The 16,583-nt window shown below is 36.1% G+C and overlaps 1 protein-coding gene and 1 long non-coding RNA gene across 3 annotated transcripts; one reads left to right on the plus strand and one right to left on the minus strand.

The window, feature by feature from the left end:
- Positions 1-11: 11 nt before the first annotated feature.
- Positions 12-16,023, minus strand: LOC105193594 (vacuolar protein sorting-associated protein 13A). Of its 2 annotated transcripts, none has more exons than XM_011158121.3 (50): positions 15,852-16,023; positions 15,644-15,751; positions 15,426-15,552; positions 15,109-15,271; positions 14,821-15,029; positions 14,521-14,695; positions 13,925-14,412; positions 13,584-13,805; positions 13,398-13,510; positions 13,110-13,318; positions 12,731-13,015; positions 12,320-12,616; positions 12,117-12,249; positions 11,817-12,047; positions 11,621-11,760; positions 11,445-11,542; positions 11,017-11,216; positions 10,744-10,923; positions 10,484-10,673; positions 10,249-10,409; positions 9,782-10,165; positions 9,545-9,711; positions 9,214-9,472; positions 8,997-9,063; positions 8,543-8,871; positions 8,242-8,380; positions 7,860-8,149; positions 7,618-7,789; positions 7,344-7,532; positions 6,787-7,263; positions 6,556-6,710; positions 6,282-6,484; positions 5,832-6,171; positions 5,523-5,735; positions 4,970-5,446; positions 4,603-4,872; positions 4,047-4,397; positions 3,779-3,967; positions 3,119-3,253; positions 2,886-3,037; positions 2,637-2,805; positions 2,365-2,558; positions 2,102-2,288; positions 1,883-2,014; positions 1,481-1,598; positions 1,231-1,354; positions 1,093-1,153; positions 869-1,014; positions 501-627; positions 12-276 (listed from the first exon to the last, which is right to left on the minus strand). In XM_011158121.3, exons 1-50 carry the CDS (start codon positions 15,990-15,992, stop codon positions 142-144), a joined length of 10,221 nt encoding a protein of 3,406 aa, XP_011156423.2. In that variant the 5' UTR covers positions 15,993-16,023; the 3' UTR covers positions 12-141. The 2 variants fall into 2 exon arrangements, with proteins under 2 accessions (XP_011156423.2, XP_025991463.1); XM_026135678.2 differs by having other exon boundaries at positions 2,655-2,805; positions 15,852-15,992.
- On the plus strand, positions 11,892-16,143 carry LOC120358239. Its single transcript, XR_005575209.1, has 2 exons — positions 11,892-11,979; positions 15,870-16,143. It is a non-coding gene; the product is annotated as an uncharacterized LOC120358239 (long non-coding RNA).
- The last annotated feature ends 440 nt before the right edge of the window (positions 16,144-16,583 follow it).

Genomic DNA, 16,583 nt, shown 5'->3' on the forward strand with positions numbered 1-16,583 from the left:
CATATATAGCGTTTTTCCTTTTTTGCATTCACCGTATAGACTTTTATTACGTTGAACTAAATATGTAAATACACCGATCTCTTCATCCTCTTTGTTCTTTGTTTCCCCCTTGCGGTGGCCTCGTCAACGAATTCCCAATTCTCATTTGGAACAAATACCGCTCTCCATGTTCAGAATCATTGTGTTGTTCACTTTGCGACACAGCCATTCCAGGATATCCGCGGCCTCGCTCTCCACGTACCAATCTACCATAGACGATGACGTTTCTTCCTCGTTCTAGAAATTAAATTTAACGTGGGATCTTTGATCAACGTCGATAGAATGCCCGACAATGTTGTTTTAACATTTCTAATATCTTAGTGTTGAATCTACAATTCTGTGTTTAAAGCGGTAAACCAACTTGCGCATTTTTAACGAATTACTCTCGCACAATAATTCTCTATTTATAATAGTTAAGTGATCGCATTACATCAGTTTTTGAGATAGGTCGGAACAGTTACCTCTGTTATATGCAAGACAAGTTTGTTTTTAGCGACAGTTGGTGGTGACAACAATTGATTAGTTTCTAAAGTCCATTTCACGTTCCACGATCCCCATGTATTTCCTTTCTCGATGTAGTATATCCGTCTATAAAAATCCAAGGATTTATTTCTTCTTACATTCTAGATCGAAGGGTATTAACAGGGCAATAATTTAATTCTCGAAAGCTTGGCACTGAGAACGCAATAATAAGTATATGCGTCAGTGAATTCAGCTCGTTATACTGAACACAATTTAGCTAGCCTTCTCTCGTTTTCGAATTGGCCAAAAGATTCATGGATATGAAACATATACCTAAGACATTTTGTATAATTATTGTTAAACTTACTGCAGAGATACGAGCGTAATGTATTTTCCGTCGCTGTGAAGCGCAGCGTGTCCCCAGTAACAATCATTCTGAACGCAGTGACCTTTACTTATAGCGTTCAATAGGTACGCTCCCTTCGCTTTGTGCGTCGAGAACGACTCCACGCCCTAAATAACGATTATTAATTGTTAATAATACAAAAGAAAGACGAATGCGAGATTGCAAATCATTGTCCTGATACTCACGAAATGTGGATTAATATACCGTGGCAATCGCACTCTTGATACGAGACCCACTTCTTGCGCCCTGTAAGACGAGCAGTTCGTCTTTAAGACAAATACACGTTAATGCACGAGAGAAACTAGTACTGATAGCGCTGATACCTTTTTATTATGTCAGCTATTACTTTTGAGTAAGTTTTCAAACAAGAGCTTTCTGCCTTGAACAGCACGGATGTTTTCTTTCCCAATGTTTTGAAGAAATATCTTAATTCTTCTCGATGAATGCCTGTCATTTTGCAAGAGATTTAATAAAAACGTCGAGCCGGAAATGAAACGGCAATGAGCGAATCAACAGATGTGCGCAGCACGATTACGTATGCTCCCACTTACATCCCAGCAATGATCTACTCACTATTCGTCGACGTAGTGATCAAACCGGAGGTTTCCAAATCGATTTCTGTAGCGAACGAATGATCGACTGAAAACGCCGATGGCGGCACATCTGGATTCCGATAATTCGTATCTTTCATCTAGAACGAAATATAGCAAATGTTCCAATTTCTATTTTCACGCTACATAAAATATTTCCATGAAATCGTGAGTGTTTCAGTTTGCAATTACTAAGAGTCTAATCAAAGTTTTTCTTTGTAACTGACGATTCAATTTCTGTTGGATTTTACTTAACGAAAATGAAGAATTTAATCGTTAAATGATTTATAAAAGCTTGCCAGAAACACGAGTCATTCGGATTTTTTGTTAAGATTGAAAAGAACGGCTAATTTTTTATTTCTCCGTGGTTTTAAACAGCGTTTACCTTGTAATGAAGCGTGTGAGCGTCGTGGCCGATTAAAAATGAGGCTTGCATACCGTCGGGCGTAGCATGTCCCAGTTCGCATGCGACCTCGTGCGCCAACTTCTCCGCAGATTCGTCTCCGCACATCAGTAACTAAAAACTCGTTATTAGCGCCGTATTTAATAGACGAAAGATGTATCGTCGGTTTGCGATATATATATCATGTTTTTGCTCGCTCACCAAATCCGGCTCGCAGAAATTGCTCCCTGGCGACTTAAAGTTGTATCCATACTGATTTCCCAGGACGGTAGTTAAACGCACCAACACGTGAAACTGTTCCATAATCTGGGCTACATAAACGCGAGAAAGATCCAAGAGGAATCGATCGTTGTTAACAACCATGAAACTCTTTCGATAGTCGGGCAATCTGAAGTAAACAAAATCGTAAGATTTACTGTCGCGCGTCTTCCAGTTTCATCAAGTTATCGCAATTAATCGCTCACCTGAATTCAACATCCCTCTCAAACGTACCCTTCTCCGCGTACTCGTAGATAAATCGAAGAACATTGTGATAACCGAGCACGTTGCTGAAATTACGTGCGTTAGATCCATCCGAGTTTGCCAATAATCTCAAGCGCAACGCCATCGGAGAAATGTATATCTGCTCTATTAAATCTTTCTTCTTGCCGTTCGTGTCCTGCAATTCAAACGCGTGACTCGGTCAAAGCCCATGCATTTACGATGCGCCTAAGTTGCGCGCGAGATTAGACATTACATTACTAATTTTGCGAACCGAAGGAACACGCATGTTGGACACGTCTCTCCTGAGTTTCGCGGCGATCGAGTGTTTAGTTTCCGGTTTCTTGGGTATCAAATTGATTAAGGAGCAGAGGAAGGTCTCTTCTAGATTCAAATTGAATTCCCTGACGATGACGCATATTCCTCTGGAAGAGATTATCATTTGAAAATTATTATTATGAAAAGTGCCCGTTAACAAGTGGTAATATTGTTTATGCGTACGCACTTGTAAATAATACTTCTTAATTTGCGTTGTTTCAAATACGAGAACTCTAAGCAATGTTTCAATCTGCGACTTCCAGCGTAATTCACAAAAGTCTTTTGCAAGTTGGGATATAGAACTACCGGAAAGATAGCTTCGCTGAGTTGATTATCGATCTGCAAGACGGAAGAAAGTTTATTATTTATACGCATATGCATGTATAATGCTGTGAATACATTACAAACGTGCTCGCATACCTGTATCCTATGAACGTATCCTTGCAAGTAACAAAGCGTCGTAGATTCCCTACAATGCAACCAGATACCTGGCGAATGTGTCCTTCGTAGCTTGCCGAAGAACGGTTTAGTCATTTGCATTTTTGTAAAGTCAACCTGCAAAAGATTTATTAAAGATTTATTCGCGTTGTGATAAAAGAAGTTTAAAATACATGGAAATATTCCTTTCTGTGCTGAACTAGCAAGGCATGTTCTACATATTTAATTATTCAAGATGCACTTGTGCAACGGACGATAGCATACATTATATTTTATTAAATATAAAACCGAGCCGAATCTATAATTCTGTTGAAGTTTACGAGTCTTGTCGGAACGGCATATGTGTGCGGATGTGTTTCGTTAGAATATTTTTATAACTGTCGATTGTATTACAATCGATCACCATTAGTACTTTGCATTTTTGTTTCTTTATTATTTATTTGATTTCTCATTTTTATTGGAAGCGTTGCCGTCCCGTGCCTTACAATTTATTTTATCTGTTTGCTACAATAGTCGTATCGTCTCAGTATTTTTGAGTAACATGGGACGGGTACCAACATAACGAAGAAGTTAAAGTTTACGAGTTCTACACAACGAATGATGCGATTGTCATACAATTTTGAAGATTGGTATTAGACGTACATCAATGAAATTCTCGAGTTGTGCCGTCTTCGTAGAATTCGTGTATTTATTTTCTAACCAGGCGCTTAGTTCTAGCGAAAGATTCCTCCATCGTTTGCTAAAGTAAAGCTCCCAATGCGCGGCTGAGTCGATCACACTAGCGTATAATAACTCCCGTCTAACGTTATGAAGATCGGATTCTTGTACAACCTACGAAAGAAAATAGATCAATCTTCGATTACATCCGAAACAATAATGAGGAATATAAGCAGAATTGTTCTTCACTCACAACGCTGATTCCGATAGATGCGATTGACAAGAATATTTCTCTCTTGCTCGCCTCGGGATCGATGATGCTCCTCGCTTTCAGGTACACACTCTCGTGCTGTGTAAACAGCAGCACACGTTGACCACCTTCCATATAGCTCACCCAATAAACCTCTGCTTCACCCTGATGCACGTGCTCTAACGTTTGCGACTTTGTCTCGGTTTCCGCGTTAGCAACGTGATTGACACTTTCGCTCGTATCCTCCGACCACGACTTTGTATTTGCCAGCGACTTGGGAGTGACAGAAGAATGAGACGCGCTATGGCGTCGTTCGATAGTTATGAAGGATACCTTTTCATGCCCGCAGCCGTCCTGAGGGAAAATGTATTAGCGTCAAGTGATAAGTCTACACAAACTAAAAATTTTTCTAAAAACTAGATTGAAAAATTAATCTCCCACGAGAATATAAGATTATCTCTCAAAGAATACAGGTCGGAAAATTTTATTAAAAATATATTGAGAAATTAAAGAGATCAATACTAAAGATAATGTTAGTACAGATAGTTTATTTCATTACCGTCTCAAATTGCGCTCTATAGCCGACTGCGTTATTATTGTAAACGTTCCAGATCAATTCTCTTGTTTGAGTGGGGTCATCCCAAGTGTACAGCAAACTTTGGAATGGTTTGAGAAGCGCAACTTGGCCTAAATCAACTTGATTCAGTTTCAGAAACAGTTTGTCGCAGAGATTATCCACTCTCACGGGTATATCGCCAGTAATGTACCTCCGGAATGTTATGCGGTATGGAGTATTAACATCGCCTTCGATCTCCACGCATAATGCCGTCTGTGAATTATAAAGTTTTTACATATTACAACGTAAATAAAATTCTTTATAGAAACCGCTCGGTCTATCAAAACTACCGGTCGTGTGTCTATCTTACCCCGTTATCCATTCTCAATACAGTTTTGCCCACATGCGTAATATCAAAGTGTTGAGAGACCAACTGGCTATTTCTCCACTTTACTTTCATCTTCATAGAGTTAGTGGCGGGCCAGAACGACATTTCTTGACCGGGTAAGAGATCGTTCCATAAATCGGCCTCTTCATTCTCCTCCATGAATCTCAAGGCTCTTTTAGTTTTGTTATAGATGAAGATGTACGGTAGAAACGTTATTATCTTGGTGAAAATCGGTGACAAACGAGAACTCTCAATCTCCGTCAAAATCTGATACTTTCGTCCGCGTTCGATATCGCGACATACGATCAACGACATCGACGTGATCCCATCTAGTCCAAATGGCAATGACCATTCGGATTGATGGGCTCTTAATCGTACCATGCTCTTTTTATTGTTTTTCTGGGAGAATACCATTAATTCCTCTTCCGGCATCTCATACGTTGTATGAGAATGACAATCCTAAAAGAAAAATGTTACTAATCGTGCATTTATTATTATCAAAAAATAAGCGATGTCGTTTAGTTGCCTAGCTTACCTGGATAAACAACGGCAAACCAGATTTATTTATTATCCAATACTGCGACTGTATAATAATGTTCCAGCTGAGAATTTTGCACAACTCTAAGCACAGCAAAAAAGGCTTCGTCAAATCTGACTCGTTATCTGCAGACATTAACACGAACTTGCGCTCTAGATTCATATTTAGCTTTACCGCGCCCATCCAAGTCGTGCCTAAATAGTTGTGTATCTAAAGAAAATTATTAGGTCGATATGTAATTAAACAATACAGCAAAACACATTTATATACAGCTGGTTTTTTTTATCGAATAATGAATCTACGTACCTTGAAAACAAATTGAACGTTACTGCTTTGATTCAGAGAGTGCATATTTATTTTCTCTCCGGGTTCGATTTTCACCTCGTAATTGATGCCAGGTATACTGACATCGATGACGAAGGGTAGCTGATTATTGAAAATAATAGGTGGTACGATATTTATCAAGTAATTCGGCACTTGACAGCCTGAGGGACGAGTTGTTAACGGGACTTCCGTGCATATCGCCCTGACACAGAATACATTACTATTATTGTCGCCTTTCGCTTCGCAGCATACGTCTTTAAACGCATTTGCTGTATCCCTCAAATCTTTCCAATAAATTCCTTCTTCGCTGACTTGATATTTCCTATGAATAATACATTCGTTAGTACAACATAAAATATCTTTTATCTTATTTCGCAATATTTTATAAACAAGTTTATACATGGTCGTTGATATATCTCAGATTTTACTTACTCTAGATACGCAGGAAGAACATGTATAGGACAATGATAAGCAATATATAGAGGAATGTTATAAGTTGCGTCAGGTTCTATAATCACCATTCTCACATTATGATCGAAAGGATTCGTAGTTTCACCAGTTACCGTCAGACCCAATTTGTCCATCACCGCCTTCTTATAATAAAGTCCTAATGCGTACGAGGTTTCGTTTCGAAACTGAAATACATTTTTCGATCAGTAAAGGATAGAAGAGACGCTAAACGAACAGATAAGCGAGATTGAATTACCTGTAGTGGAGATCGCACGCAAATTGTACGGTGCAAATAAGTGTTTATCGATGCTTCTATTATCAGGTAATAACGAACCTCGTGTCTCACAGGACGAAGCGATACGAGATTACGCGTTTCTTTCTTCGGGCAATAGACCAATATGTCTTCAAAGCCTGCATTAAAGATAACTTGATTGTATTTGGGTATTTATTTTTAAATAGAGGTATATTTGTTAAAAGCAAAAGTTACCGTCAAAGATGACACGAAGGAGTTGGCCGGTTATTAATTTGTAGACGTGCACTGGCGAGTCGGTGGAAAAAACTTTACACTCCGACACCACCACAGCGGTTTCTTTACCGGCCCACTGGGGACTCGTGAGATCAGCCACCTGTTCGTTTTCAGGACTGCTGGGCACGCTGACCGGCGAGTTTCCATCGTGAAAATTGTATGCGGCTACGATGCGCGTATCGCTCTTTCCGTCTTTTTCTTCTTGAACAAGCAATTCCACTCGACTCGCGTGGCCTATGTCATTCAGCACAGTCAATTCTCGCGTGTTAGTGGGTACAAACAAGATTCCACCTCTCGCCTGCGTGTACGCGTTCAAGATCGCGTTCCATATTGCAATCATGTCTTGCGTTATAGTAATGTTAATTTTGTCTTCCGAATATACAATAATGTGCGGTGCGGAGACATTTGTTTTCGCCGGTGTACATGTAACGGGATTATCTGTGTAAAGAACAACACGATATATTAAACGCACTAGCATCAACAATTGAGATTTAATACATTTGCGAGAATTTACGTACAACATTCAGGATTGCAATCTAGGATCAATTCAAAGTCCTCATCCTCGTTTGTACTTGAATCGTCGGAATCGCTCTCTTCGTCGTCACTGTCATTACTAAATAAATAATTCGAAATTCTCGTTAACTTCGTTTCGCTCTCGTCATCATCCGTGTCGGATTCATCCTCGTACGTGACATAAGTTTCAGGCTCTGTGTTTGTTAAAAAGATGTATTCACTAAATAATCCGACGTATTAGGTAACACTTTCAAGTAATTGGTGGATGAATAACTTTACCTGTTTTTGTGACAGAGATCATATCAACATCAGGTCCAATGAACGTCATATCTGTCATATCTTCTTCACTGTATCGCATGTCTTTCTTTTTGAATTTCATTGGATCTTGCTTTATACGGTGACAAGGATCCGTCCAATTAGAGTTAATCATACTCGCTTCGCCTCGATAGATCTAAAGAAATAAAATTGCATTAATAAATAATTAACAAATACATGAAACGTAGCACGATAATGTTAGTCACCTTGATAGTAAAGTCCCATGGTTTATAATTTGCATCATCTTTCGTGCAAAACTCTACGAATGGCTCCCAATTCTGGTGAGCTCTATTGTAGCAGAACGCTTGAAGTTTTACGTTAGATTCGAGATGAAAATTGTTACGCCAATCGTTAATAGTGGTGGTGACGACAGTCTCCGTTCTCATTACTGGAAATCTTCCTATGGGATGCTCCATTTCCAACAATAAACAGATTAGTACGGGTCTCAGATTGAATGTTACATGATCGCTGCGGCGACGATACAATTCCGCGTCACCTAAAAGATGCGTGCAATATAAATATTAATTTGTTTAAATCAATATAAACATACAATTAATGGGGTTCAAAATACATCGGTGAATTACTTACTTTCGTCAGTTTTCTTATACGGTATACTAGAAACTTTTCTTGGGGTCCAAAGATTGTTGTGCACATTTGCATTCTGATTGATGTCGTCATCCGTTTTCAAATTAATACTATTCAGGAAAATCGATGCTTCATTCGATATCTAGAATATAATATATAGCATAAATATAATCAATTTAAACATAATTTATATACCAATACACATAATGATTTATATAACTAGATATGCTCAATGATCTTATAATTAAAAATCACTCTGTGTATCGTTCTATATCACATGTATTTCAGACCCTGTAATACTTACGTCGACAAAAGTATGGATCACTTCCGCCGACAGATGTACATTAATATTATTTATAATAACGGTAATTTCTTCATTACCGCAAGACAACTTCTTTTTACAAATTTCAATATCACAGGGACGTAACAACCAACATGGGGACTCGTAATTCCCCTGTCCTTTAGTCTTGGCATTGACATTGGTCAGAGTGCAGACTATCGAGGAGGATCGACTGTGTCTGCTACTTTCAATAAACACTTCTGCCTGCATTCGTATCACGTGCGTGCTACTCTTCTCCAAATCACCGAATAGAAAGATGTCTGGCTTTTGTATTCTAATTGATATAGAAGTACCTAAACATATTAGAATTATTTATTTTGTTTTCTCAATTTCAGATTATAGAGTTTCACATACGACATTGCTACAAAGTAAGAAAATACAATCTTTATTACAACATGCATGCACATGGACAAACTACCTGGTTGCTCCTTAAAATATTGCGAACGATTTAATTTGTCAATATCTGCATTTAAAGCATTCCGGTTCTTGATTGAAACGAAATAAATGTGGGAAATTAATTTGATTATTAATCTTTAGATGATTTTTTTGAGGATAAGAGAGAAATATAAGACAAGTATTTTAAAATATTAAAAATATTCTTGATGAATAGTTTAATTGAATAGATTTATATTTACCATCTGGTTGTTGTTATCATATCCATGATTAATAATTCCTTTCTCTATCTGTTCACCAGGTAAGGAATCCAGAAAGTAACGTCCCAAATGCATCAAGAAAGGCACAGACAAATTAATTCGTATATCTTGAATAAGAACATCGAAACACTTTTCCTCTGCTTGAGTACGACTGTACGTGACATCGACTATAGGAGACATCGACACAGAAATACAGGACTCTAAATTCTTTTCTAAAGATATCGCCGGCGATTGAATGATCCTGAAATGAAGATTTTTGATTAACGCGTTGCATCAATTTCCAGCTATACAATCCGATTAACGGATACAATACCTTTTCTCAACGACAGAATCTTTGCGAGTGTCCTGCAATAAGCAACTTTGCAAAGACAATTTCATTTTTAAACTTTTGTCGCTATAAAAATCCCAAGTATTAATAGTTTCTCCGAAGCTTAGCTTGCACAGACCGTGATTTAAATCGCGCACAGGAGAGCTCAACACCTGCGAGGCAACACAATAAAAATAGTTTAGATCGATATTTTAGTAAGCATTAATTTAGATCAATATTTACCTCTTCCGTATCCATGAACAAATTTAAATGCAAACCCTCCAACGCAAGTTTTATGTTGATTTCGCACAGTGCTGTTTCATTGTGCGTTAAGAAGTTTTCCAGTTTCTTTACCATAACATCGTCGTGGTTACTATTCTTTTGGGAATCTTGCGTCAAAGTTCTATCTTCGTTCTCACCAATTTTCTTAAGCAGTGGTATCTTGGAAATATTATCTTGCCACACTGATATGAGGGATTTGAGATCCCTCTGACTTAGGTTTATATTTACGACATCAATAGCCCCTTGTACATTGAATAAACCATAAGTTTGAAATTCAATAATGCTACGGTATTCCGTTTTTCTCTTGATATCAAACTGAATTTGTATAGGCTCGATAATGGGTTCCTGAAATTACGTGAATATACGTGATATTATTTCATTTTTAATAATCTGCTACAACTAATTAAAATTAATCGATATGATTTTACCTGAACTTCTAAATCTCGAGTCAATGTCATAATTGCTCTAGACACAGTCATAGATTTTAATTTAACCAAAATATTATCGATTATTAATTGATTGTTATCGCTAGCGATTGCTTTGATCGACTGTCCACTATTCTTAAAAAAATTTTCAACCGATAATATGCCTAAACATAAATTTTTTAATAATATTAAAAATACTCGCTTTCCATTTATTTGCTTAAAAAACACAATTTTTTACCTGTATCAAAAACCAAAAGACTGGGGGCATCTTTCTTTTGTGGTAGTAAAAAAGTAGGCCCTTGTATATCGATAAAAATATGCAATTTCGTCGCGCTTCTCTTAAACAGTTCAATTCCTCCAACGAATTTATTTTTCAGGTAATACAAAAAACGCGTGTAATGTGTGGAAGTAAACGGTATTATAAAATTCTGTGAAGAAAGTTAAAATCAGTATTGACATTATAAATGATATGAGCATTAAGCATAACATAAGCCGTACCCGTAAATCATATAGAATTTTAGAAATGATTATGCAATTTATTCGTCCAATAGAAAGCTTGAAGGTACCATCCGACATCACATCATCCTGATTTGTATCGATATCTGAACATTTATATAATCTTGGAGTGTGTCTAACGTATTTCAGATCAAAAACTTTATCTTCGTCGGTCGTCAAAATCTTAAAAATGAAAAAAAATATATATATGTATATACATATATTTATGCATATTATGTAGTGGAAAAAACACTATATATCATTCAAGGTGATTACTTTGGAGTAAAGCGTATCATCAATCAAATCTTCAGCAACTATGCTCCTAAGATGTGCGCGCAACACCATTCTTTCGTTCGCATTGTAGATACAATCATTTTCCAAACCCAAAATCTTAACTTGCATTAAATCTATATCCTTGTCGCAAAATCTCACTACCAACGAGCTGAGTCTAGTTGAATAATTCAATTTAATTGCACCTAAAAAAGTAGTGTAAAATATAAAATTAATTACTGCCATTATATTAAATATTTATATTAAATATTTTTTCTACTATATATTTTTTCATTATTACAATAGCGATATAACTCAAAAATCGTTATTTTTGAGTTATCTACAAGAAAAGGGGAATTCTGATGAGATTCAATTTAATAAGTGAAAAGCTAATTAATATTTTTATTCTTAAAATGAGCGATATGTATTCATACCCGGTGGGATAGGTGGATCAATATCCCGCTGTTCCCATTTCATAATATTACTGCACACCTTCTCAGCGTACTTGAATAAGAGAGTATCTTGACATACACTAAAATAAAAAAGTTGTTTCTCTAAAATAGTTATCAAGACAATTTTTATTTTGTCGCATAAAAATTATCCTACTTACGATTGAAATTTATTCCAGTAATTTTTCATTTTCAACAATGCGGATCTATGAAAGTTTACATTAATATTCAGCAAATTTACAACCAGCGAGCGTTCAATGTTTTTAAAATGCGACTTGAAATCGGGACAATTTGATTTAACCTGAAGAGAAAATTGATCAATAATTTTGTATTTTATATTAGTACACAATAAATTACCTTGCGATACGACACAACGAGGACTTCGTAAGACTCGTCAGTGGATATCAGTTCCAGATAAGATCCCGTAACGCCAGCGTTTGTCTTATCGACCAGAAAAATTGACCCGATACCAAACTGAACGGCAACGCCATATTCCATTATAGCTGTTTCGTAGTACAAGGTATGCAATCTCAAATTTAAATAAGGCTGTTCTCGGCTATCCGCCATATCTTCCAGATTTACGGAGAACTAAATTTTGGATCAATATCAATAACATATTCGTTCATATAATAAAATACGGTTGCTTAATGTACTTGCCTCTCCTATAGCAAATCGAAGTAACAAATTAATGTGATTACACGGAGATATATTATCGTCAAATCCGGACAAGTTAATCGTTTTAGATAACAATTCTAAATCCTCTTCACTAACTTCCGAAGAGACGACACTCCTATTAAAAATAGAATTGTTTTATTTAAGCATGCTTTATTTGCATGCGTATGAATTAATACAATCATTACCTATCAAGCTTTGGTACATTATTAGTGACAACTTCCTTAATGACAGGTTTAAAATCACTATGCACCATTATGACAGATGGCAAGCATACGCTGGATTGTACTTTCATCAATTCTTTCGTAGAAATAAAAACAATACTAGATTTTCGTCCGGAAATTGAATTTTTTACGGTAGCTTTATATTTCTCAATATTGTTCTCGTACAGAACTAGCAATTTATTCAGAAAATACGCCAGCAGTCGCAATTTATTTTCCGATAGATTAAACTTCATGTTCGAGATGTGTACATTGAGTTTTGTCCTGTGGAACATTGTATGTTGAAAACGATGAATAAACAAAGGATTACAACACAACCATGCAACTATATATATATATATATATATATATATATATATATATATTTCATACAATTACCGTGGTAATTGACGATATTCGGGTCTAATACTGTATGAGAGTGTCACGTTTGCTTGCAACTTAGGTAACAAATGATACTCTGAATCACTACGTTTTCTCGCTAAGCGCCAATCATCGCCCGAATGACAAAATAAAATTTGCGCACCGGAGAACATCATATTGAGTCTGTCATATAGTAATTCTTCTAGTTCCATGAGAGTAGCATCCTCCAATTGCAAATTCGTTGCTTGAAGCTCGTTGGTCAACGTTATGTTACCGAGATCCAAAACAAGTATATGCCCTCCTCTAAAAAAAAAGGTAAACATACATAAAACAATTTTTTTTTTATTTGTATGCACTTTCTTTTCGAATTCTACACAATCGTACATAGTGAACGTACTTTTGAACTGATCCGTGTTCGGGAAATATGATGTAAGGACTTTTGATGTCAATTTTAAAACTGATTCTCAATGTCTGTGAGACGATATCATCCACAAAGTTCAGATATCTTCTTTTGACGCAGTCCCACAGTTTGTATGCTCCGCGAATCGTATCGTAAAGGTAATTGGTATTAAATTTGAAAAAATTTATAATTTCCACTATTGCAAACTGAAAAGCAATTTATAAAAATTATGGCAATTGTAGACAAAATATTATTTAAAGTAATATATAATAGCGGTATTATTACGTGATGATAAGTCACTTCAATGGCTTCCAGCTTTATGGACACTTCGAAAATAGGATCCATATTTAATCCATTTTTCTCAAAATCTATCGCCAAAAAATACGTAGACACATTTCCTGTAACACATAATAGTTATAAATAGTCTGCAATAATTTATAAATCGCTTACAGAGATAAATAGGCGTGTTACCTGTTAACACGTTATCCACTGTAATCAAAGGAACCAAATCACCATCAGTTGATATAGCTTCAATTACAAAACTTTCAGCACGAACAGATATCTTGAAAGCTAATAATGTAGGCCGTGCCTCAATACTTGTCAGAAATTGCGTGACAGTTACGATCAGCATTTCTTTGCCTTTGCTTAAAAGACTCAGGCAACAATTTGCCAAAGTAAAGTTTAATTTATAATCTACAAAAAAGATTCTCCAGATGAACAATTCACACTTTTTTCAAGTATTTCTTGTGATAATTTTCCCTTAATTGAAATTATAATATACATAAAAAAAAGAACACTTTAAATGTACTCACCGATTTGTTTCAGGGACTTCCCTGGTTTTATCTTTGAAACTGATGAATTTTGCGTTATATCCGGCAATGAATTTTGATTTTCACCTTTGTTGCATTGATTTGTTTTATCTTGTGTTTGATCGTTATCATCCGGTAATATGGTTTCCGCATTGACTTCTTTCGATGGACTCGTTGTTGTGATTTGGCACTCTCGCTCAATATCCTTGTTTCTCAATTCCTGTCTAGCGTGCTCTCTTGCAATCACTATATTTAATATTGTCAAGTTGTCTTCCTGTTTTTGCATATCCAGTTTCAACTCTGTATCATTTGGTCGTTGCAAACTTTGGATACATGTCTCTTTGTATTTTCTGTAATTTTCTCTGTGTTTGGCTATACATGACCAAGTGTACGGCTTAATATAATGATTCAGAACAAAATTATATGCATATTTCCACCAAGCTGACGATTCCTCGTACACGGTTTTTTCAGGGCGATATTTAGCATATGGTCTATCAATAATTAAATCTCGTTAGTTTTTAATCAATAATTTCATCAATTTATTAAAAATGCACGTGTCACTAAAATAGATGAAAAAATATTAGATGTTGCAAACTCACCTGTTAATAGTTGCGCGTAGTAAAGAGTCATGAATATGACAAAAAGTGGCGTATTGCGCTTCGGATAATTGCATCGCTACATCCTGGAGTACAATATCGACTAACATACGTGAAGCTTGCATTTCTGTGCCTTTGTGTATGATGACTTTAATCTTTGCTGTGAACGGCTTCAACACTTGTGACAAAAAGAATTTTGTTAAAATAAAGAGACTTGAAATACTGTAAGACTTATTATATATCTCAAATGTAAGATATATAATAAGTATTCCATAATCGAGACAAGTAATATTTTAAACATACAAAACTGAAACTCCTTGTTCTTCATCCCAAACGTCTGCAGAGCTCTATGCATCGTGATTTTCCACGCGAGCAAATTGGACATGTCCCAATTACCCTGAACATTTATGCAGGATTCAGTGTCGTGATCCATGTACACACTGAGCGATTCCGCGCGTATAAGCTGGTACACCGTTTGCGAGTTTGTAGCACACACCCCAGGCTTCCATTTGCTAGAATTCATCATTTTTAATTAAAATACTAGACACGTACAATTGGAAAAGGCGTGGTAATATACATTTATCAAATTACTTGTTGGTAGTAGTTATGGATATACTTTGTATACATATACCACAGGCACAAAGAAAGTTGCGCAATATTTTCTCTTCATATCTAATATGTACATTATTTATAGTAATCTGAAAGTTTTTTGTGACTGACGCCAATAGACCATCGAATAGTTGTGGAGGTAGACCTATAGAAGAAAATCATAAATGTAGAGATAGATTAAATTACTTAAAATTAAAAGGCTATTTATTACTGTTTACAATTACAAAATAAATTAAATTAAATTTCTCAATAGAACATTTTAATAATAATTAATATCTAAATAAAAAAGGTTTTATTACCAGCTCTAAATATTTCATTGTCTCTAAGATCCTCGAGTATCTTCTTTTTTTCTGCTCTTATTAAACGTTTCTGTATCTCTGGGTCATATGGTCCAGATAATGCAGGTACTGCTACTGCGTATACATCCTTGATAAAGGTAAAACAACGTTTGTGTCATTATTTCAATATATAATATATTTTATTATTGCAATATGGTCATACACAGATCGTTTGATACCTCTATGCATATCACAATGGGTTGCGAGAAAAGTCCAGACCATGGTATTTTCAAAATAATTTTTCCTATCAAGCCAATCTCTACTCTAATAGGTAATCCCAGTTGATACTGCAAGTACAAATGCATAAAAAAATACACACATGTTCAATTATACTTTAAATTTTCTTTATTTGTCTATAAATTATTAAGAAAAGAAAAGAGACCGTACCAGAGCCTCGGGTTTCAGTTTCAGGTCGGTGAGGCACGTATCCCCGGAGAAAATACCGACATTGAATTGCTCCGTATCCAGATCCTCCACGTACCTGCCCAGCAGGCGGTTCAAAAATGCCGCTATAGCCCCCTCGAACATCGTCACCGTCGTCGTCGTCTGCCCCGAGGAGTCCCTTGAGCACCAGTGCCGCTTTCTATTTGTCACGCAAGCCAGACGACGAGATCATATGGGATCAACCTGGACCCCGGTCATCGCCATAACCTCCTCGGGACTGTTGCAATTCGCAAAATAATTCAGTCATGCGCGACATCGTCGCAATCCTTATTGATCTCGAATCTCGTCCCGCTGCGGCCGCTGCTGCGCGACGCGAGTCGCGACGTCCACACTCCACACCAGAGTTGCCATTGGATGAAAATGACACTAAAGTTGAGGTTTTAAATATGAAAATCGACTATGAATACCGGCCCGATATTCATAATTTCATAATCGATTCTTATATTTAAAATCATCTTAAGTATCATTTTAAGTATAATCTCAATTAGTATCCATTGTGTATTGTATATTAGAACAAAGTGTTATTTTGTTATCATTAAACTTATTGCTCTGGCTCGTATATTTTAATCATTTTAATGCATACAAATAATACTGGTTAACATTTTTTTTTTTTAATTTCTTAATTATTTAATTCAATTCTATACAAATTTTTATTTCTACGTCATGATTATGTGA

This window comes from Solenopsis invicta, chromosome 7 (assembly GCF_016802725.1).
Source record: "Solenopsis invicta isolate M01_SB chromosome 7, UNIL_Sinv_3.0, whole genome shotgun sequence".
Classification (NCBI taxonomy): domain Eukaryota; kingdom Metazoa; phylum Arthropoda; class Insecta; order Hymenoptera; family Formicidae; genus Solenopsis; species Solenopsis invicta.